The following is a 25,494-nucleotide window of genomic DNA, read 5'->3' on the forward strand; positions in this document are numbered from 1 at the left end:
TTTCCCGGCTCATTTACTATAATATATGTTAAATGTACCCAAATGCAAGGAGCGAAACATTTAGAATCCAAAATGGAATCCAATTCGGTGGAGAGTCAAGGTTTACTTGATGAAAACCAGGTACAGTGGTGGTGTCCTTATTTATTAGATATGCTAATGGCAATATTTGTACACTTTTGGTGTGTAGGTCTACAATAATGATATTTAATGAGCTGTGATGCAGAATATCTTCAGTTTAGTGATTTTCACAAAGTTATGCCCCTTTTATCGATTCAGAGTCAACTCGTCCCATGGTCAACTCGTCTTCTGGTCAACTCGTCACCTTTTTGATCAACTCGTCCCGTGGTCAACTCGTCCCCTATATTTTATTATTATTGTTTTTCATATATTTCATAAATTATTATACTGGTATCGAAGCAGTTTCCCATAAAAATATGAGGTTATTGAAAAATTTCTCAATAACAACGTCTCCAATTTAAATAAACTTTTGATATGACTAAATACAGGTCATGCATTGTTATTGTAAATAAAAACCGGATTCCTGAATAAGACATGCGCATCAAAAATGGGGCTCCAACGGGACGTGTAAATTAGCCGTAATTGCCTCGCTACAGAAGCAGTTTCCGACACTTTTTTTTAATCATTGATTTTGCGGGTTTATAAATCGGTATCAATGTTTTTGTTATAATAAGACTTTTTGAAGGCCTCTTTAGACAAATGATATTGCTTTATTTAGGGTTTTAATCGTAACAATTCAGAAATCCTGGTAGACTTAATATGACATCTGCAGTGATTTTTAACGAGATTATTATCAGACCGGTTCCGGCGCACTGACCGGTTCCGAACAATCAAGCGAGCCATTCACGTAACCGACAATAAATATAGAAAATATAGAAAATATTCACTGGTTTTGTAGTTTATTGACATTAACAAATAAATAATTAAATCATCATTCTATTTCGGCTTCTTATTTATAATTAACGTCTGATTTAGGCAAAAATGCTAAATTTCATCTCGCCAATCTTATTGGTATTGGTATATCGGTACTGTACATATTATATGTAAACTGAAAGAAATTTAAGGGACACAGTTTATATATTGAAGGAAAAGTTGTTATCTGCCTTACAACTTCATCCAAAAATATTTGCAAAAATATAACATAAAGATATTCATACCTGTTTAAACTAGGAGACCCTATTTAACTACATGTAGTTCCGAAGCATGTATTTTTAATGACAGGATTTCTGTCAATGAACACTTTTCCATGTGTTCTCATCAGAAATAAAATGTTATTTGATAATGGAATTTATGAAAGAGTGTGTAAAAAAAGTGTGCCAACAACTTTGTTGAGATAAACATATTTTGAAGTAAAAGCATAATCATTTATTTAAAAAGCGCTAACTGTTTAAAATAGTAGGAGATACGCTATGCTCTTATTTATGGAAAGCACATCTACGTGTAGTGTAATTAATATACATTTAACCTCTGAAAACTAAATGATAAGATAACATGCAGAAGAAAGAACAAATAAATATCGATTTCTATGTCAGTGTTAACAGTTATTACTTGATCTAAAAATTGTTGTTAACATATCTGTTTTATGGATAAAATCTGGGACCGTTCTGTCCCAGATAAAATAAACAGTAAATAATAAGATTATCTATAGAAAGTATTTATCACTAATTAATGGGACTGGAATAAATATTGTTCGAGCACAATCGCAAAACAAAAACTTATTTTTTATCTTGACCATGTCACGATTTTGTGATACGTACGGCCAACTGGGCAGGTCCTAGGGCTTGAGGGGGGATACTCCGAAGAACAAATTTTCGTTCAGCGATGCTCCAAGAAGCGTTTTCCGGTGTATTTTGCACCGTTTAAAATCTGCAACTAGTAAATATTATTTTGGCATATGTAAATAAGTTTTTACAACGATCGTGCACCATAAACTTAATTCAGGGTAAAAGGTTGACTTTTAAAGATCGTATATGGTAAGGACAGTTGTCATAAATTACGTGCAAGAACAGAAGTACGAAGATTATGTTCACACGATGGTTAAAGCTAATCAATGGTCGATCGTATGTGGTTCAAACAGTACATTATAAGTCAATCACTTTCGTTTAGCAATTGTTTGTATTTTGTTCAAACTAATTTATTTACAGCAATGTTCTTGTATTTTGTTCGCAAGAGTTTATCTTACACAGCGCAGAGTCTGAGTTCATGTTATTTTTTTCAAAACACATCGCCATCGTTTTCTGGTAGTATTGAACTCCCCTCGGCCATAACTGAACCATGTAAGTTTAGTAAAACTTCCGTGTATACGCAATTTAATGATAAAATTAAGATTGTTCAAAGGCAGGTCTGTACTTATTCTTGTACTCTTTGTAGGTAATATTACAAATGGTGTGTTGGTAATATTACAAATGGTTTGTTATGTGCACCGGAACTGGTAAACCTCCGGAACTGGTGAAAACAATCAGATTAAATGAAGCGGTGTTCTTATTAGAAAAAAAGGTTTGAAGTGGAATCAAATATCTACTAGCAAGTACATTTGGTCTTGAAACAATTTGTTAATTTGTATGCAGACAGCGAAAGTTGAAAACCTGTGTCGGAACCGGTCAAACAACTGTATGATACGTATTTTAATGTCTATTTGAATACAGACATTTTTGATGTGAACATTTGTACAAATAAATATAAAACAAAAGAAAAGAAAAAGAAGAAAAAAAAGAAAACTTGTTAATCATTAAATTTTTTATCACGGTCATTGGTCAAAACTAGACTTTTTACATTTCACGGACATATCGTATGCTTGTACCACGAGTGTTATTGCATTCATGAATCCATAACACATTAATTTCAAGTACGAAAATATATAAAAGAAATTCTGTAAAATTATTCTAAACACCCCATAAGGTGCCCCATAATAAAAATAGCCTTCTATACGGGAAACAACCTACTGTTAGAATATAGACTATAATAAACAGTGTTGCCTCCCTTGGTTAGAAGAAAATTGCCGCGGGTTTCCCATTTCTGTCATTTTTGCTTTTATTTCAAGATTTGTTGATTAAAAATGTCAACAACACATAGCTCTAGCTTATATTTATTGACTATTATGAAATTTGAATGATTATTAGCGACTTTTGAAATGTCGTCTGTATTCGCTGGCAAAGGGGGCAAACTTGTCTTAATTTGTGCCTAATGGAGTTATCCTTTGCGCATGCGCAACAGTAGCACGTGAAATCCCTCATGCGAAAAATGTAAACACACCTGCTTGTAAAATATAAAGGTGAGAACGATTATGTTTAATGTTTATTTTAGACTGAAGAAATTCTGTCGAACGTTTCCTTGAATAATATTGTTCTGAAAAAAAACTCACCTTCAATTTTGAAGAGTTTCAGTAAACGAAAATAACCGTATTGTCGGATACTACTAGCCGACGGATACTGCTTCGATACCAGTAGACTTTTAAAAACTTTATATAAAATTATTGAATTTGACATTTTTACGGCTATGGATAAGTGAAATATATTTTTATTGTATTGTATTGTACTGTATTGTAAATAAACAAGGCGGTTTAAAATCATTCAATATTTTCGGCTTTTATATTTAACAAAACAATAAACATTTTGTATTTATTAAATGAAGTTGTTAATTAAATATATCATGACACGTGCCCTTTGTTACCAAATTAAACACCTAGTAATTTGATAATAGGATTAACGACCATGAATAGATCTTTGCCTTTAATGTGGTTAGATACGTATTTATATATTTAAAGAGTGCATGTCTTTAAATTGAAATTATACAAATCACGTGAAAATCGTGCCAAAGGTTGTTATAATTTTTTATTCTCCAAATATCGAATTTGTTTTTGTTGGTGTATGGTCAAATGTATGAAAAAAGATTGATTAAATACAATTGATACATTCAATACGTTGACTTGTATTATACAAGAGATTCTTGAACTCGGTTTATTACAGCTTCTCTTCGAGATCAATGTAAAGATTTATTTATGGAAATTTGATATTAACTTTACTAATTATTAAATGGTAATTGAATTTTTGGTAATTATTTTATCGCTAAATGTTTACAATTAGTTATTATTCACTGCAAATATTATTGTACGGATTTTTTTATTTAAAAAGTAGAAAAAAATACAAACTCTTCCAAAAAAGCTTTATGTATATTGAGAAACTAAATAAATTGCGGTAAAAATCAAAGAGATGGACAGAATTTTAGTTTTAATTATCATTAAAACTCATTAATTAAACATTCAAGTTGTACTTGATTGAATGTTTGCAAACTTACCTGTCTTTGTAGTTTTACATCAAAGCTATGCATGTGCGCTAAGATAAAGAACATTAAAATGCAGGTTAAAAGACGTTATTTTATAAATTATTCGATTTTAATCAAACTTGAACACATGACACCACAAAAGATTTGGTTTGGCCTTTAAGGGAAATTACTACCGTAAACATTCTAAAAAGATAACTAGAGACTAATTTTAACCTTATCTAGCTACATTCATTAAGATTTAACACAAAAGAACTATTTAAAGACATTGATTTTTAACATAATAGTTGATCAAAAGTAGGGGACAAGTTGACCATATTAGGGACGAGTTGACTCTTTTATAGACAGTCTAGAAATTTAAAGATTTTTCAATCTATAAATTTACAGATATTCAGTGTAAAATTTGCTGTTTTTAGTTTTACAATAAAATCCACAGCTTAAGACAAGTTGTTTTATTGATTGTTTGTATTTACAAAGGTATTCTGGTAATGGGGAGAGTTTGTATGAGGATTTTGAAATTTTTGTTAAAAGTGAAAATTGTGAGTCATCAAATTGTTCTGAATTTTAACATACTGTTACATTTAATCATATAATATGTAACCTTATTCATTTTAATCTGCGGTTTTCTATTTTCTTACTTAATGTCTGTAAATTTACAGATAAGAAAATCTGTAAAATTATGGATCGTCCAAAAATTTACAGACCTTCTGTAAATATCATGAAATCCTACACCTGTTTATTAGGGAAAAAACACACTGTGCATCTTGGTAATAGTTTGATTACAAATAAAATGTCATTTAAACGAGTGCTTGCAGACAGCTAACACGATTGAAATGACTGTAGAATGCTCGAGTAGTCGAAAGCACGTTCGTCGGGAACTCTTCTTGTATTGCTTGGTCAGAAGGCAGAACTAAAATTCACTTTCAATTTTAATTAAATGTGATTTTTGTATTAAAATGTGATATATAAATGTTTATTCTGATTGCATCTAGAAGCTGATTTGATTTTCTCTAGATTAAATCTGGAAAAGTCACCCCAAGTGTCTGTGCTTTAATGTTTGTAGCTGGGAATATGAAATTGATATAAATGAATTTGTCTGAAATAGTTTCATAAAGAAAGAAATTTATTTTTATTTACTTGCATCATGTCATTGAATGAAATTAAACAAATTTAATGCATTGGTTGCAAATTATTGTGACCAGAAAGATACCAGAATATGACAAGAATACCACATATGAACATTATTTTGATACTGTATACATGTATATAAAAACAACCCTTATTAAATACTATTTATACTTTATTTTTTCAAGTAACAAATATTCATTTAAGAATATGTTAATTATAATGTAAATATTTGACCCAATGCCAAAATTTCATGAAAATAATATTCATATTCGGTATTCTCTTCATTTTCACGAATATTAATTCATATTCGTTATTTAGTCATACCTGTACTTAACGTTTACAGGAAAATACTCAAATATAAATATCAAACATGAATGAAATTTTTCTTCTTTTTAATAAGTGAACTTATGAAACTGTTTGTCAAAGAAATATTTCAAAAGATCCAATTAATATGTCATTTTGTAAACTATTTTGAATGTCTGCCATTTTGGGCAGTTTCAGAGGAGGTTACTATGGTATCACAATAATTCCCAAAAATCCAACTATGGAAGGATAGATGGGTCAAAATCTTCAAGTTAAGTTGTTAAAAATTCTAACAGTTAACTTGCTATAAAATTCAAACAATAGGAACAGACGATATGTCATTATATGTGATTATAACATTTTTTTTTTGACGGTGTAGGAAAATAGTAGTCAAATATGAAGATTATATAATTATTTTCTTCGAATATTGCCACAAATACATTCATTATTGACAAAATTAAAGTTATTGACAGATGAAAATGAATTTAATATGCCAGTTTTAAAAATATTAGCATCATCGTATGTTGCTTTTACTAGCAATCACAGAAAATGTAATTACCATGATATCATAGAACCAGTGATATCATAGAAACCAAGCATATATAGTCCAATATATTAGACTTTATGGGATTGTTCAAAGTTAATGATCATCAAGCCCAACATCTAATAATTTGCTCATAAACTCATAGCAACATAAAGAATAAAAAAAATTGCCAATTGTCTTTCAAAAAAATCAAGCTTTATTCAGAAGTTTATCAAATTTTCTTTCAGATTCATGCTCATTAATTAAAATCTGCTATGGGTTTATAAGCATTGATGTTGCATTGATAAGAAGTAAAAATATTGCAAAGGAACATCCTTTTTAGGACTAAGTAGCCTAATAAATTAAGCGCGAACGGTTCTTCCCATTTAACAAACTGTTTTAGGATGAGCATATAGCCGCTGCTTTGTCAGTCCGTATGTGTCCAAACTGTTACGCCTATATGCCCTAATTTTAACTTTCATTTTGATTGTTTTGATGATTTCTAGGTCAGGTTGGATTATAGGTCACCTTAGGGTCAAAAACTAGGTCCAGTCCAAATATGGAAAAACCCTTGTTAACACTCTTAGGAGGCTACTGTTTTGATCCAGATATCCTTGAAATTGGTCAGAAAGGTTGTTTTGGTGATTTGTAGGTAAAGTTTGAATATGGGTCACTTGGGGTCAAAAGTAGGTCACAAAGCCCAAATATATAAAAATTGTAGACTTGTACTATAGTTACTTATAGTTAATTACCGGTATATATATACACTGTATAGTAAAAACTTAAAAAAATCATCCTCTCTGAATTGACAAAGGCTAGAGGTTTGATATTTGGCATGAAAAATAGTGTAGTGGATATTTACCAAGATTGTTCAAATTATAGTCTTAGGGTTAAAATTGGCCCCACCCCGGGGGTCATTCATTTTCATTATGAACATATAGTAAATACTTAAAAAATCTTCTCTAAAAGTGCAAGGCATAGAGCTTAGATATTTTGTGTTTACCATCATCTAATAAAAAATTATGATAAATTGTTTGAATTGTATGGTCAAAATTGACCCAGGAGGTCATTGATTTTCCCTATATGTATATAGTAAAAACTGAATTGACAAAGACTAGAGGTTAGATATTTGGCATGAAACATTTTGTAGCGGATCTCTACCAAGATTATTCAAATTAAAGCCTTAGGGTTAAAATTCGCCCCTCTCTTGGGGGTCATTGATTTTCATTATGTTCATATAGTAAAATCTTAAAAAAAAAAAAATTCTGAAAATATAAGGCTTAAAGCTTTGATATTTGGTAAATGATATCATCTAATTATGTCCTCTAACACAGTTGTTCAAAGTTTGCCTCTAGTGTCAGAACTGGCCCCACCTTGGAGGGGGTCATAGGTTTACAAATATGGAAAAACTCTCTTGGGACTGCTGTTTCAGTCCAAATATCCTTGAAATTGGTCAGAAAGGTTTAGGGCAATTTTGATTATGGGTCATCTGGGGTCAAAGACTAAAAGGTCACAATGCCTAAATATGGAAAAAACCTTACTAACACTCTAGAGGCTATTGTTATTGTCCAGATATCCTGGAAATTTGTCAAAAATGTTGTTAAGATGATTTTTAGGTAAAGTTTGAATATGGGTCATATTGGGTCAAAAGCAGGTCATACAGTCATTATATTGAACCTTTTTACCACTTTAGAGGCTACTGCTTTGATCCAGATATCCTGGAAATTGAAGAAAGGTTGTATGATTTCTATCTAAATACTTATTGCCCTAAAAAAAATATCTGAAGCCCTGAAGTTCTTTGTTTCATAATTCTACTGATCAATAACAGTAGAATATTTTATCCCTTGAGACTAAGTTGGTTGTTGAATGCTTTTACAGCATTTATCATATTGCCTGTGTATGAAAATTTCAAATCAAAATAACAAACAGAATTGATTGTTTCAACTTGTCTCCTTTGATAAACCATGTACAATTACTTTTTGTTTGTTTCTTTTATAATAATAGCAAATGAATTGTAAATATTAATTGATATGTTAATTGATTTCAGCCTGCCCGGCCTACAGACCCACTGTCACAGATGAAACATGATCTGGAAGGATGGAGAGAGGTGCTGTTACCTCTAAATAATCTACTTAACTGGGATAAACCTGTCTACCCTGGCATTATTGTCGCATTCACCACCTTTCTCTTCTTGTAAGCTTTAATTCATTCTATTTTATCACTTGTATATAAAGTGAGTTAACTTCTTGTGCATAAATATGTAATATTGTTTTGGGAAGCAATATGTTGATAAGATTCCTGTTGTTTGATGTATGTAAGACATAAACAGCTTATGATTGATATATTGATATGGAGTCTATTTGTTTGTTTTACTTGTTAGGTTGCAACATGATAGTGAACACCAGATGCATTTTTTTCATGAGTGAAAATATATCAGCTGGTGTCCACAAGTAAAGTAAAATTTGATATTTCATGTACATGCAGAACTTTCATGTACTTGCAAAACAAACAAATGCTCTATTTATTTTCTACTTTTGTAGTGTTTTTAAGTTATTTTTACTGACTTTTGCTGCTAAGCGTCATACTTGAGGCACTTTAACTTTTGACGCCAGTAAAAATTGTGAGTTCCTAATTATATTTATAAAGAAGAGAAGATCTATTTCTGAATAATTTTCATTCATTATGCTCCTCTTCAAAGAAGTGGGGGTATGTTGATTTGCATTTGTCTGTCGGTCGGTCCGTAGACCAAATGGTTTCCAATCAATACCTAAAGAACGCTTAGGCCTAGGAACTTCAAACTTGGTATGGGAATTTTTCATGATCAGAAAATACCCCCTATCGTTTTTGGGGTATTTAGGTCAAAGGTCAAGGTCAAATTGACCCCAAATGTCAAAATGGTTTTCAAATAATAACATGACAACTCATGGGAGTTTGACCTTCAAATTTCACAGGTGCATTAGTCGTGTCCTGTAGATGATCGCTATTGATTTTGGGGTAAAGGTGTCAAATGTCAAGGTCCTATTGACCTTGTAGGAAAATATTGTTTCCGCTCAATAACTTCAGTCACAACCCATGGGCTCTTGGCCTTCAAACTGCATAGGTGCATTGTTCTTGTTTAGTAGATGACCCCTATTGATTTTGGGGCCAAGGGGTCAAAACAGTTAAAATGGTTTTCAATCAATAACTTGACAACCCATGGTCTATTGTCCCTCAAACTTTGTAGGTGCATTGGTCCTCGCAAGTAGATGACCCCTATTGATTTTGGGTCAGGGGGTCAAAGGTTAAGGTCACAATTACCTTGTGACAATTATCAATAATTCAACAACCCATGGATCTTGACCTTCAAACTTCACAAATGCATTGCTTTTGGTCAGAAGATGTCTTCAATGGATTTTTTGGGGTCAAGGGGTCAGAGGTAAAGATCACAATGACCTTATAGGTAAAACGATTTCTGATCAATATCTCAACATCTCATGGGCCCTTAACCGTCAGTTATACATCGAATGTAATCAATTATCAATCAATTACTCTCTTAAAGTATTTGTAATTTCATTGATTACAGAGGCAAGTCTGAGTAATCAATCATAATCAGTTAAAATATAAATTGGAAAGTAATTGTAATTGAATCAATCACTGATCAATGTAATCATCCCTGTGGTAATATGTCCTCAGTTTTGACTCTGGGACAGCTGAAACTTCTAAGTGATTATTCTGAAATTGAAAAAAAAGAGTGGTTGGGCACAACAAAGAGGCAGGAAGAGAAATGTGTTCCATAGCGCAACGCTTCACAGTAAATGTGTGATTGATCAAATTTCAAGAATAGTTTTAATGCGTTGGTTTAGCATTTTTTCACAAATGCAATCTTGTTTCACAAATGCAAGCTTGTTTCCTTCTATAGCAGGGGCTGTTTAAGTGCGGCTTCCCCGAAGAAGAATTCTTTAAAATCATGCAGTTTTCTCCAAAATTTGAATTAACATCAAGTTTTTTCTTCCCCTTTTGCATATATACCGTATATTCGTATAATTTCCCCCTAGAATTATGGGCCGGGCTACTATCCCAACCTGTGAAAAAAATATAATATCCTTATCAGGTAGAGAAACTTTACACATTACTATGATACAGACAAGGTAAGAATTCAAAAGTTCATTCATGTTTTCCTCTATGGCATGAATGAATGGCCATGACCCTTCAGAATGTTGCTGACATACTTGAGGGGTTCTAAGTGGTAGGGGACTTTTGTTTTGCTTGTAATACTTTGATAATTGCTTGTTTTTAATATTATATGTCTCTAATGAATTCATTGTTGCATATGCAGGTCTAGCAGTCATCAAGACTTGTATCAGTACCTCAAACTTTGCTTATGTTAAGTGTTACACTGTAGGCGCGTCATTAAAAAAAGACTCTTTTACCTGAAACGTTTCTTATTTTAGATATCATGTAATAAATAGAATATTATATTCATGAAGATTTAATACTAAATTTATTGAACTCGCATAATATGATTTTATTTGACTCATTTGATAAATTTATTATTAAATCAACACTCATTTAATATCCTCTCTGTAATACATTATTAAAACATGTTCATTAAAATGATTCTGTATTTATTACTTTCAGAATGATCTGGTATTTTGAACCATCAGTTCTTACAACATTCTCGATTCTTGGCCTGAGTTTGAGTCTCATAGACTTCTTGGTGCCCCTAGTTGGTCCTACAGTACTGGGACGCAGTAAATGGTACGTGATCTACATGTATTTATATCTCAGCCTTGATCCTCTACTAAACATTCAAATTAGGCTGTAAGTAATGGTGAAAAATTGACCTTTGAGAATTTTTACTTAGACACCTTTTTCTGTGGGTACAACTCGGTTATATCGTAGAACATATACTTAACACAAATATTGTTATAAGTCCCCTACTGGTTAACAAAGAGGACTTTAGTTTTTCCATCTGTCCATCTGTGCATCTGTCTATGCCTTCATCAGTCATTTTTACACAACCGATAGGGGTAGGGGGGCATCTAAATTGTGAAAAGAAAAAAGAAAAATAGAGTTATACGGATTTGTAGTCAACAAAATGATCCCTGTAAAGCAAAAAAAATGAATATTTTTATGTTCTTGAAATTTTAGAGGGTACAGAGATTATGAACGTCATTTTTTTTTAAGCCCGAATGTATACAGTTGCAAATTGAGGCAGTACAGAGATTATGAACGTCATTTTAAGCCCGACTATACAGTGTATATTGAGAGATGTCCTGCTTACCTAGCATCAGTGACCACATTCAGTTTTCTGATTTAAGTTCTATGTAGTAAAATCTTTTTTCACTGTAACATCGTTTACTAAATTTTATGGGTGTCACTCTATCGTGGGTGAAATTGAAAAGAAGAGGCTGAATCAAGAAAATAAATGCGGGCCATTTTATTTTTATATTCATTTAGAAAATAAACATTGTGACCAGATTTTTTACTGTTAAAAAGTACTGTTTCATATAACAGTACAAATTTCTTAGTCACATGGTACACTAACATTAACAGTATGAATAAACTCCCAGTGATCTTTGGGAATTAACATTACAAAACAAGTTAGGGGTAATAATATGTTATATGTTGTGTTATTTATGACAGGACTGGTGTGCAGGAGAAGCAATATGAACAGATATGTATCAGGATTCTCAACTTTCGTTATCACATCTCAGATGTAATAGATACAATGGTAACGCTGAAAAATGAGCGACCAAAAGTTGTAAGTTTTTTTCTTGAAAACATTGATGGTTTTCAGAGATTTATTAACAATGGCCATACATATTCTTCACATTTTGATAAACAGTTTCATACTGTTATTCTTCATATCTAGTACCAAGGTTATACTGTCAAATCTTCACATTCATACGAGGGTCATACATAAAGTCATCCTTCACATTTGTAACCAGGGTCATCATACTGTCAAAATAGAGGTATTGTTACTGTCATGTTGGAGTTGCCATCCACAAACTTGTACCTTGATCATAACTTTTTAAATTTTTGGTGTATTGTCTTCATACTTGGTCACAACAACCCTTGGGACAAGACCTTTCAGTAGACCAGACAAACCTTGACCTTAATCCATAAATGACCTTGACATTCAAGGTCAAATGTCCAAATTTTGCTTGTTTTTTGCTATTAGTGGCTATAACTTTGTTATTTTTAAATGGATTGTCTTCAAACTTGGGCATAATAATCTTTTATGATAGCCCTTCAGGTTAACCAAACAGTCATTGACCTTCACTCATATATGACCTTGACTGTGAAGGTCAAATTATTGAAATTTTCATTTTTTAGCTCACCAGAGCATGCTCAGGGTGAGCTTTTAGGATCGATGATTGTCCGTCGTCCGTCCACATTTAGTTGTTAACACTCTAGCGGTCGCATTTTTGCCTCAATCATCATCAAACTTGGTCAGGATGCTTATCTAGTTGATAGCTCGGATGAGTTCGAACATGGGTCATCTCGGATGAGAAACTAGGTCACAAGAGCTAAAAATAGAAAAACCTTGTTAACACTCTAGAGGTCACATTTTTGCCTCAATCATCATCAAACTTGGTCAGGATGTTTGTCTAGGTGATAGCTCGGATGAGTTCGAACATGGGTCATCTCGGATGAAAAAGTAGGTCACCGGAGCTAAAAATAGAAAAACCTTGTTAACACTCTAGCGGTCACATTTTTGCAACAATCATCATCAAACTTGGTCAGGATGCTTATCTAGTTGATAGCTCGGATGAGTTCGAACATGGGTCATCTCGGATGAAAAAGTAGGTCACCGGAGCTAAAAATAGAAAAACCTTGTTAACACTCTAGCGGTCACATTTTTGCATCAAACTTGGTCAAGATGCTTGTCTAGGTGATAGCTCGGATGAGTTTGAACATGGGTCATCTCGGATGAAAAAGTAGGTCACCGGAGCTAAAAATAGAAAAACCTTGTTAACACTCTAGAGGTCACATTTTTGCATCAGTCATCATCAAACTTGGTCAAGATGCTTGTCTAGGTTAAAGCTCAGATGAGTTTGAACATGGGTCATCTCGGATGAAGAACTAGGTCACCGGAGCTAAAAATAGAAAAACCTTGTTAACACTCTAGAGGTCACAATTTTGCATCAATCATCATCAAACTTGATCAAGATGCTTGTCTAGGTGATAGCTCGGATGAGTTCGAACATGGGTCATCTCGGATGAAAAACTAGGTCACAGGAGCTAAAAACAGAAAAACCTTGTTAACACTCTAGTGGTCACAATTTTGACTCAATTGTCATCAAACTTGGTCAGGAAACTTGTCTATGTCATTGCTGGGAATAAATCGAACATGGGTCATCTCAGATGAAAAACTAGGTCACAGGAGCTAAAAATAGAAAAATCATGTTAACACTAGTGGCTACTGTTGTGATCCAAATATTCTGTTAATTGGTCTGAAAGTTTGTTTTGATGATTTCTAAGTCAAGATCGAACATGGGTCATCTTGGATGAAAAACTAGGTCACACCGCCCAAATATGGAAAAACCTTGTTAACATTCTAGTGGTCACATTTTCGAATCAATTATCATCAACTTTGGTCAGGATGCTTGTCTAGGTAATTGCTTGGATGAGTTAGAAATCGCATGTGAAACTAGGTCACCGGAGCAAAAAATAGAAAAATCTTGTTAACACTCTAGTTGCTACTGTTTTGATCCAAGTATCCTGGAAATTCGTCTGAAAGTTTGTTTTGATGATTTCTAGGTCAAGTTTGAATATGTGTCACCTGGGTAAAAAACTAGGTTGCACTGCTCAAATATGGATAATCCTTGTTAACACTGTAGTGGTCACATTTTTGACTCACCTGTCATGAGACTTGGTCAGAATGCTTGTCTAGGTAATTGTTTGGATGAGTTTGATAAGTCAGGTGAGTGATCTAGGGCCATCATGGCCCTCTTGTTTTGGATAGGTCCTTCATGTATATTAAACTCAAGTTTACCTTGACTCTTTTATGACCTTGACCTTGAAGGTTAAATTATTGAATTTTCAATGATTTTTGCTGTAATTGACTGTAACTTGGTAATTAATAAATGGATTATCTTAATACTTTCATATGTTTTAGGCATACAGCAGTGTCATGCTTTATTTTGTATTTCAAAATAATTTTGATTATCTATGCATTTATATTGATATATTCACTTAAATAAATAGTATTAAGTACTTTGAATAACTTATATTTCAGGATTATCATTTGGAATCATTATGTATGTATCAGACTATCAGTGTGTAATTTTTGTGTTTATTTTAGTATTTCCTGCTGGTTATGGGCTTCCTGACTTTGTTTGCATGGATTGGCAGCAAGATGGACAACCTTCTTCTTACCTTCCTTATATGTAAGTCAAGGCTGTCTTAAAAGAATATTAAGTGGAACTGCATATTTATATGTCAAAGCCCTCTGTTGTTATCATAATATCTGTAGTATTTGAACTGACATATATAATGTCTCTTCCTATTTTCTTCAAATTACATCTCAAATGATATATTTTGGCCAATGATGATGGAACTTGCCAGAGGCTGTTCTTCTATCAAATCTGTACAAATGATTTCATTCCAAGAAAAACACTGATTTCCATGCCAACCAAAAGCAGAATCTGTAGAATTTTTCTTTTGCATAAACTGCATGGCATACAGCTCATATGTAGCATCCCCTATAAGTCAACTACAAAAGTTGTTCAAATCATGGCACAGGACTGACATACATTTTGTTAGTTGATATTGACTCTATCCTTCTCTTTACTACTTTTCATAGTCTTATATAGCAAAAAGACAGCATACCTGGTAAACAATATAATCAGTGATGTATGCCACAAATGTACTTATCATGTTACTTTCATGATTATGATTAAAGTGGAGAACCTGCATATTTTTCTTTTTAGCTCTACTTTTTTTCAAAGTAAAAATTTAGAGAAATTGTGACAGTCATGGTTCCTATGATTGCTTTTGCCATCCCCAAAACTTGAACATTGATAATAACTTTTTAATTTCTTTGTGTATTGTCTTCATCTTTGGCCATAACAACCCTTAGGGCAATCCCTTTAAGTAGACCAGACTAAATATGACCTTTATTCATAAATGACCTTGACCTTCTAGGTAAAATGTCTTAATTTTGCTTGATTTTTACTGATTTTTTTTTCTCCGTTGTCTGTCTGTGTCCATCCGTCTCTGTCACAAAACTTTTTTTTTGAACTACTCAGAAACTGCAGGTGCAATTTCATCCAAACTATAGGAATGATCAGTACCAAGTCTAGTTGTATATGTAATCGGCATTGGAAAAAAAAATTATGCTCGCCATAAAATGGCCAGGGCATATAGTGTAACCTTGTTCTGTCATTCCGTCATCATCAGTTTCTGTTCATTGTCTTGGCAACAGTTGCACGCATTCAACTCAAATTTGACAAAATATATACAGGTAAATGTAGGTAAAGTTGGAATTTGGACATGGTTATATGATTTTTGACAGTTATGCCCCTTGAAGAAACTTTAGTTTTAGTTCATTTTCTCCAAAAGAACTGTACACATTCAACTCAAATTTGACATATTGATACATCAAAATAATGCCCAGGTCAAGTTCAATTTGGAATTTTGCATTCAAGTAATTGGTATAGACCTTCATCAAATGGAATGTCAATCTAGAAAAGTTATTTTCAGTCAAATTAATCTAGAAAAGTTATTTCCATTCAAATCATGTTAAAAAAAACTAAGTTTGACCCTTTTAAAGCATGAAAGGTATAATGTTTATTTTTTTCTTTTCCAGTGAATCTCACCTTACTGATGCCAGGTATGAGAAGGCAGAAGGTCATTCAAGGTTACCTGAACAAAATTGGAGCTGTATTTAAGAAAACAGTGCTTGGAAAATCGAAGACAAAATAAAGCAGGGGTGGTGATCCATACGACCACACCTGTGACATTTTGAACTAATTTTAATTGTGCAATACATTTGTATTTTTGGGGGCTTAAAAGATTGGTGATGGTCATTGTTGGCTTTAGATAATTTATTCAAGCAGAAAATCAGACAGAGAAGTATTAACCACTGCAGTGCCAGATACATGAAGAAAATCCTTCCAAACATACTTACATTTCTGTCCCCACAATAGAATATAAGGATTATAACATAGATTATAAAGAACAAGGTTTTTTTTATGCCACTGCAGCATCTATGATGCAGTAGCATATGGTGATTCACCTCTGTCTGTGTGTGTGTGTGCGCGTGCATGTGTGTGCATGCGCATGTGTGGATAAGTGAACTTAAAAAAGTCTTTTTCTAATCCACTAGTCCATTTTCAACTAAACTTAACGGGATTATTCTTTAAAGGCTTCAAAAGTTGTTCAAAGAATTTCATTCTATGCAGAAATCTGGTTGACATGGCAACCAAAAGAAATTATAAGAAGATATTTAAAAATCTTCTCAAGAACCACAAGGCCAAGAGCATAGATATTTGGATAAGGCATTGTCTGGTGGACCTCTACCAAGATTCTAATTATAGTCCTGCCATCAATATTTTCCCGCCCTGGGTTAATGTTATGAAAAGAAAAATTTGACCTAGTGACCTACATCCTGATATACAACTGACCTCCAAATTCTCTAAATCTATTTTTTCTAAAACAAAAAAAATGAACTACTGCTGTTCTTACTATTTTATGTTGTATATTGCGGTGGCAGCATTTTTTTCACAAATGCAATCTTGATTATTATTCTTTTGTCATTATTTGTGTTGCAATTTTATAGTGCCTTTCAATAATTTTGGTTTAGAATATTAGCAATGCATTACAATTTTAATTAAAATCCACCATTCCATCCATGTATCCATTTATCAATTACAATCCTACCGGTTTAACCAGAGGGGACTTAAGGTTTACCCTCGTCTGTCTGTCTGTCCAATCGTCGGTCCGTCTGTCCACAAAAACTGAATCCTGTGATAACGTAAAAAGTACTGAAAACATTTTTATGAAACTTTAAGAATAGGTAGATGGCAGTCTAGAGATTATGCACATCTTTTTCTTTTCTTTCAATGTCCTGGAATAAATGAAATAATAGAGCACCTTAAAGCCTGTTCAGTATTTTTGTCTAATGGTGAAGAATTATATTTCCTTCATGAGTAATGATGGAAATTCCTCCCACTTTTAGTCTTTAATCATTCCACAAATTTGGACGCTCCCCAAGAGTTTTTCAGCATCATGTTCACTCCATCTTACTACTATGTTTACATTTTAGCGAATTTCATTCATTAAACACTTTATCAAGAGATAATTGGGAAAATCTGTCATCATGGGAGGTCTATACAACAAGAATTAAGAGATAGAACATGTCTTATCCTATAAATCTAGTATTAAGTTGTACAAATTCAAAAATAAGTAGCCTTTACATAAAAATATTAGTTTGTACATCTAAGTTTTAGCTGGTGTTGTACTCGTCGGTTGAGGTCTTTAGTATGATAAAAAAGATTTAGGTTCATTAATGTCTTCCACAATGGCATAATTGAATAGCCATAACCCTTCAGAATGTTGCTGACATATTCTTGTGGGGTTCTATCTGGTAGGGGACTTTTGTATTGCTTGCAATGCTTTGATAATTGCTTGTTCTTAATGCTGTTTATTATGCCCCCGCCATATAATGGCTGGAGCATATAGTGTTACCCTGTTCCGTCATTCTGTCATTCCGTCATCATCAGTTTCCGTTCATTATCTTAGTAAATGCTGCACACATTCAACTCAAATTTGACATATAGATATGTCATGAGAAAATACAGGTCAAGTTTGAATTTGGTCATGGTTCGATAATTTTTGGCAGAGTTATGCCCCTTTCACTTTGAAAATAGTATGAAATTTTCAGTTTCATTCATTATCTCCCCAACGATATTACACATTCAACTCAAACTTGACATATAGTTATGTCAAAGGAATGGGCAGGTCAAGTTCGAATTTGGTCATGGTTTGATGATTTTGGCAGAGTTATGCCCCTTTAACTTTGAAAAAAAAGGAAATTTTCAGTTCCCATTCATTATCTCCCCAACAGTTGTACATATTCAACTCAAATTTAACATATGGATATGTCATAAGAATGCGTTGGTCAATTTCGAATTTTGTCATGGTTTGATGATAGCTGACAGTTATCTTAAACTTTGAAAAAAATCAGAAATTTTTAGTTTCCGTTCATTATCTCCCCAATGGTTGTACACATTCAACTCAAATTTAACATATAGATACATCTTAGGAATAAGCAGTTCAAGTTTGAATTTGGTCATGGTTCAATGATTTTGGACAAAGTTATCTCTCTTGAATGTTGGAAAAAGTTTGAATTTTTAGCTTCAGCACTCATACTTTTGTGGAAATGTATGTAGCCATTATTTTGGCTATAAATATGCAATATTCAATTTACTAAAGGTCAAAACTGAATAGTTTCAGTGCCTTGAACTTTGTATAAAAATGGTTTGTGTTGACATTAAATAGTTTTAAGGGCTTTGAACTTAAAATGAAAAAAATAGTTTGTGCAAACAAATTTGGAACTAAATATTATAACATCTGAAATTTTGGCTGCATGCGGGGGCATCCGTGGCGTGATGACATATTTCTAGTCTTGTATCATTACATATTTCATTATAACTTATGTTTGCCATGTTTGTATATATGTTTTGCCATCATTCTTCAATTATGTGCCAAAGTTCATCAGACTTTTGTTGTTTTATTGAGTTTATGCTTTAACATTTGTTTGTTTTAGTGTCACATGCTTCTTGAATATTATTTAATAGTCTAAACCATCATGATTCATGAAATCATTTAACTAATAATTGACATTGAAGGTCTCAAAGTATTGAAATTTTCAGCCACTCAAAGGTCAAGGTCACACTTGGTGGGTTGGCGCAAAACCCGTGTCCGGAACATAACTTCTACATGCTTGGCAGGATTTTAATATAGCTTTGGACAAATGTTCTCCATAGTAAGGTGGAGTTTCGCGCGTAAAATAAAGGGTGTCTGTTGCAATGGTCAAGGTCCTATTACAGGGTCAAAGGTCAAATAAATTAAATCATTCATTTGTGAGTATAACTTAACAAATGTTCTCCATGGTGAGTTGAGTTGTCTAGTGCAAAATGAAGGTCAAGGTCACAAGAGGTCAAATAAAAATATCAAAATTTGTCTTCACTGTATTTTGCTTATGCCATGGGCATGTCTTGTTTCTGTAACTGGCTAAAACTTTGTTATAAATGAATGGATTTACTTCATTTTGGGACATGTCATTCTTTAGGATAAGACCTTCTGTGTTTCAAACTCAAGTTGACCTTGGCTCATTACTTCCAGTTTACACAGAATTTTACTTGTGAATAACAATACCTCCAAGCATCAACCAAAATATTTGTCTCCCATAGTGTGTTGCTCTGCAGAGATTATAATGATATACAAATATCTGTTTGTAAATTAAGTTTGTACTCATTTATACTACTAGCAATTGATGTATGAAAATATTTGGAACATTTTACATATATTAGTAATATATGTCATGCCATTCAGGTGTATATGTTTTATTTCAATCAGTTGTATTAGTATAAAATTTAAATAATTCTTTTTGTGTGTTGAGAAATGTTTGTAAACCATTACCTTCTATGTACCAGTTAATACATGTATTTATCGTGAAATAGATTTTGTACATTGTATTGTAAATTTGGTTGAAGTATTCAATCAGTATTGATCTTCTGTATTAATGATTTAAATCTCACCAATCTGTAGTATGCAGTAAATTTAAATAATGCTATATCTGTATGGTTTTCTCCACATTTCTTTTACATTTTTGTTGTTCAGAGTGGATAAACATGTATGGCAAAAATATGTTGAGATTTTGACCATTTTGAAAATGTTGCTTTTGTATTATAAAAATATTGTAACAATCTTATTAATAATTTGTTGTTGTAATGTAAAGGTATAACTTGTCATTTTATTGTGAAAAATGTGCTATCAACCACATCTGTAAATATTTTACCTTCATGTAGATCTATAAGAATTTCCTCTGTAAATTTTTCGTTCACAGTTACAAATAATTTTCAACAGTGATCTATTAGGATTAGTCAGCTGTTCGTCATTCTAAATTTGAATTTCTAAAACTCAGTAGGTCACTGTTTTGTTTTGTTTTTCATCAAACTTTATCAGTCTTAATGATGTTTGTGACAAATTCGAATATGAATCATCTGGAGTCAAAATTATCACCATGTCTTACTAAAGGAAAACCTATTTAACACTCTAACAGTGACATTTTGATAATTTGAGATTTGTTTCATATTTAATGTCGTAACCAGTCAATAACATGACTTGTTACAAAGAAAAATTCAGACTTTGCTGGCTCTTGAGTGATTGTAAAATAAACAGAGTTGCATTCAGGTGAGCAACAAAAGGGCCATCATGACTTTCTTACTGTTAACTATGTAAAAGTGTGGGATTTCTGTGTTGATTTATTTCTTCACAATATGGTATAGTTAGTACTAACACTTTATTTATTTGAATGCATTTTATTAATTTCTTCATTTCTCATATAATGTGTTTTACTTTTTTTTTTAGCTTTATTAAAATTTATTCCTTATTTAATCTGTCTGCTGTTGTTTTTGTTTTCTATATCTTTGCTGTTAACCACTAAACAATTTATGTTGATGCATCAAAGCTTTAAAGTGTATATAGTTATATCTTATGAAATATTTTATAAAATTTATCAACAGTAAAATTGAATTGTTTCCATAATCTTATGTTTGATTCTCAAAAAAGTTGTAACATTGAATGTCTCTGTTATTTAATATATAGAGGATATTGAATGAGTGTAGGTTAAATACTTAATTTGTTGAACGAGTTGAATAAAATGATATTATGCGAGCCTCTGGCGAGCATAATATTGTTTTATTCAACGAGTTTAATAAATTTAGTATTGAATCTGCACGAATATAATATTCTATTTATCACATATATAAAATAAGAACGGTAAACTGTTATCAAGAGTCTTTTTTTGACGCGCCTGTAATGTAACACTAACATTAGCGCGCTTTAACGCTATGTTTATAGCGCAAATGACGTGACATCAAAGTGTTATTACACTAGTGTAATATCGTCTAGTGTTATATCGTTTTTATTAAATGGTTTTATTACACTCCTGCGCCGCGGTTTATGTGATAAATATGAATAATGTATGTAAACAGAATAATATATTCTAGAACAAAATATTATACTTTCATTTTACATAGGGTTTTATCCATATGCCAATGACTTCATGCATACGCTGTTTGCTTTTAAGGCAGTTTACTACCATATTTTATTTCATACAAGCATTTATGAAGTATTCTTTTTTTTTTAATTCAAACAATAGTTTCTTGCAACAGATATATATGTTTGTACAAATGTTTATTATTTTATATCTGTGAAGGCATCTTGATTCTGGACTTGCATACAAACTTAAAATAATATATCATTTGCAAAAATAAGAGGACCAAAAGGTTCTGTACTGATTATTACCTTGTGAAAGTATAAAATGTAAAAATAAACACATATATTGTGTTGAATTCAAAACAAGAAGACAATATTAGAGAAAAACAGCAGAAATGTACCATTTTTAGACATTTATGTTAATGAAAATTTTCATAGAAGCATTGAAGCATTAAGGAGTACAATGTAATTACTACACAAACAATAATTTGATAGGTTATCAGGTAAAAAAGTAACAAATATAATAGAATTAGGATTTTATTTTTGATGTTAGACTGTATTTGTTTTCCCACCTCTGTAAGGTTTCATTACTTGTCATACAATAAAGATTTTAAATATTCAAATGTGTCCCGTTTTTTCTCTAAAGGATATTGTTAAAGCAATACCAATGAATATGATAACATCAGTTTGTATCTATGAAAAATAATTGTCTGAAATGTGTCCATTTGGCAAGACTGTAATTTATACTTGTTTGTCAACAAAAAAAGAAACAAAATCATCTTTGTTTTCTTTTCTCAAAAGAATGGTTACTTTAATATCAAGAATTTTCAACAATGGAAAATCTTGATTATTGCTTGATCTTCATGTGGCGCAATAAATTCATCAAATAAATAACATCCTGTGAATGCATCATTATAAATACATTGGCAGTTTTATCATGTACATAAAGGGAGACTTTGGCCTCAAAGTGTGACCTTGACCTTTGTGGAAGAGATCTGGGTGTTGCATGTGCAATGTCTTAGTATTGCCCCCACCCCCGGACAAAGCCCCCCATCTAAAAATGACAAGGTGGACAAAATCATACAGGATCTTTAAAAACCGGGAGGCTGTAAAACTAGGGTGAGACTTGCTTAGTGTCCCACTCCAACTCCTACTTTTCTAACTGATTCTTTCATAGCAGACTGGCGTTTCCGTGAGTTTTACCCATGCTGGAAATTTCATCTGGCATGGGGGTGTGCCACGTGAGTTGCGTGCCAAACAATGTCATTTTAGCGCACTTTATGAATGAACCGCGTTAAAATGACATTGTTTTAGAAGGGAAATATGAGCTTAGGATGACGTCATTACGCCGTTGTTATTTAAGTTGTAAGTTAGTCATACGCTACTGTAAGAAAATAGTTATGGATGAAATGACTTTAATTTCCATGAACATATACCATATTGAGGTAAACCATTTTAAATATGAAATAATATGCAAGAAAAAATATCTGACATGTTTACGGTTCGGGATATCCGTCCCTCGGGAACTCGCCCATGGGCGGTAACTCGGCAAGCCTCGTTACAGCCCAATGGCCGGGTCCCGTCGGGAGGGATATTCGGGTCCGAACAGCAACATATGACAGATATTCTCATTTCAGTAATTTTATAGGATGACTGATTTGTTTGCAGATGTCAAAACAATGTATATTGTAGTATCATCTGCAAACAAGGACCTGGGAATTCATGTTTTGTGGGTGGTCATTTATATAAGCGAGAAACAGCCTAAAACAGGAGGGGTCTTAGAACTGAGCCTTGGGCGACACCTGAGGATACTGGGATCATGTTTGAGCTGTTGCCATATAGCACAACAGACTGCAGCGTTATTTAGAAAACTTTTGACCCATCTTAAAGTTTGACCTCTGATTCCATAGTCATGTATTTTCAGCACAAAAATTTGGGATGTGGAGCTCAAAACGCATTTCATTTCCAAATAATATGTATATTTGTCAATCCCAGCACATGGACTTATTCATATATTAAAAAAACTTAATATAAGCCGTTTTGAAAACAAAATTCTATTTCAATGTCTATAATAAAAATTGCCCGTAATGAAATCTAAGAGAAACAAATTTTCTTGCTTTTTCTCAACCCTACATTCCCTATATAACAAAATCTTGATGTGTCAGGCATGTCATTCGCCTACAAAATCACATCTGTAGCAAAAATACTTAAGGGTCATTTCTTATAATGTAAGTCTACTGAATGGAAAATTCAATACAATAGTCTGACCGTCAATACGATCATGACCGATTTCAAGAAAACAAATAGAAAAAACTTTCGAAAGAGGAAGCAGTCTTCTGACAGTGATCTGGATTCAGATGGAAATGAAGAGACAATGTAAGAATGTTGGTACATAATGTTATTTTTATTCAAAATAACTGAACAGTATCTGAGTAATGACTTAATAAATGTAATGACATGTATTTTCGCGACATCATAAATGTCATAAATGACTGCCCGTCTAGGAGGCGCCCCTGTGGACATAATTGCGGGGTTTTACACTGGATTTCCGGGCATTCTAATGTAAATATGATAAAGACATGCAGTCATCGAAATTAAGATTTTGAATTTACTGGCCCTAATTCAAGTTTTGAATTTATTCTACTAGCTATATATATACTAGCCCACAGGACCCCGAAATTCTATCCAAAACAGAAAAATAACGATTTTAAAAAAAAATCCCCTATATTTTTTATAGTATATATAGGGGATTTTTTTTAAAATCGTTATTTTTCTGTTTTGGATTGAATTTCGGGGTCCTGTGATGAGCCTAAACATAACCATGAACTTTAATTACAAGGATCAGAAAAATATTCACAGGCGATTAAAGATGCAATATTTCATTTTAATTGAGTTATGTAGTCGTATTTATTGATGCACAGTTGTTTAACGGGTTATTATTATTATTTTCACTTAAACTTCTTCATTTCTTAAAGGATTTACTTAAAAATTCCTCATCATAATAATATGACAACATTTATAAATCTAGCGTCCATATTTCCAAAGTTATCTACCCCTTAAACTTTGAATTTTCCTAATTTATACTATTACAGTCGAGACTGTCATATGTGACTTTCCAAGGGACCTTCAGAAAAAGGTCACATATGACAGGGAGTCTCTTAATACAGTCTCATAGAAAATTAAAATTCAAATACCATATGTCTATATACCATTGTGACTGAACATATACTGGGATCCTACATATTACCGGACAAAATATGATGTTTTTTATATGTAACTTTTATTTAAAATAATAAAAAAGAATTGAATTAAACCCAAATAATTTTGGGTTCTAAATACACGTTAACATTACTTTATCAAACATAAAATCAAACATATGACTGTTGAAATGTGTCTTTAAAGTAGGGAATTATAAGAGAGAAAAAAACGTGTAGACAACTCAATTTACCGGACATTAATTGTGTTTCAAAAATTTTTGAAGTCGTGAATTAAAATTAATCTTTAAATAATCAGCAAGGAAACTACGACTATTGAAAGGCAATGTTAAGACATTGGAAAAACCCAGTATGTCACTAGAAATAGACACGGCAGCCGTGCCTGTTTAGAAGAGGCCCATATATAAGGTGTAATTGAAATTAACACTATTAACTCAATTAACGTATTGATTCTTCATGAACATATTAAACATTTTGATATTCAAATGGAATTCTGTTCTTTGTCATACAGTTTCCTTTTGGTCATCGTGTAGTATGTTACAAAAGCGATAAAATCTATTTTAGGCCTAAAAAAAAATAAGTTTGTTTCTGGTAACCCGACCGACCGTAACATTTTAGCGCCAACTGAAACTTTTTTACAGCCTTCCAAAAAAATAATCGGACAAAAAGCCGTCCCGGTACGGGCGTAGCAGATTTTATACGGAAGTTATCCCTCTTGAACTTCGAAAAATCAGAAATTTCTAGAAAAATAGTTAAGAGATTTCTTTTAAACTTTTTTTGTTTATTGAGCATAATGTATAACATGAACTGAAAGAA

The 25,494-nt window shown here is 32.4% G+C and overlaps 1 protein-coding gene across 1 annotated transcript; it reads left to right on the top strand.

The window, feature by feature from the left end:
* Positions 1–4: 4 nt before the first annotated feature.
* Positions 5–22,086, top strand: LOC132739459 (ADP-ribosylation factor-like protein 6-interacting protein 1). Its single transcript, XM_060727178.1, has 6 exons — positions 5–120; positions 8,298–8,443; positions 10,868–10,987; positions 11,876–11,993; positions 14,541–14,625; positions 16,047–22,086. Exons 1-6 carry the CDS (start codon positions 43–45, stop codon positions 16,160–16,162), a joined length of 663 nt encoding a protein of 220 aa, XP_060583161.1. The 5' UTR covers positions 5–42; the 3' UTR covers positions 16,163–22,086.
* Positions 22,087–25,494: the final 3,408 nt, after the last annotated feature.

This window comes from Ruditapes philippinarum, unplaced genomic scaffold (genome assembly GCF_026571515.1).
Source record: "Ruditapes philippinarum isolate M1 unplaced genomic scaffold, ASM2657151v2 ctg4644_1_1_1_1, whole genome shotgun sequence".
Taxonomy (NCBI): domain Eukaryota; kingdom Metazoa; phylum Mollusca; class Bivalvia; order Venerida; family Veneridae; genus Ruditapes; species Ruditapes philippinarum.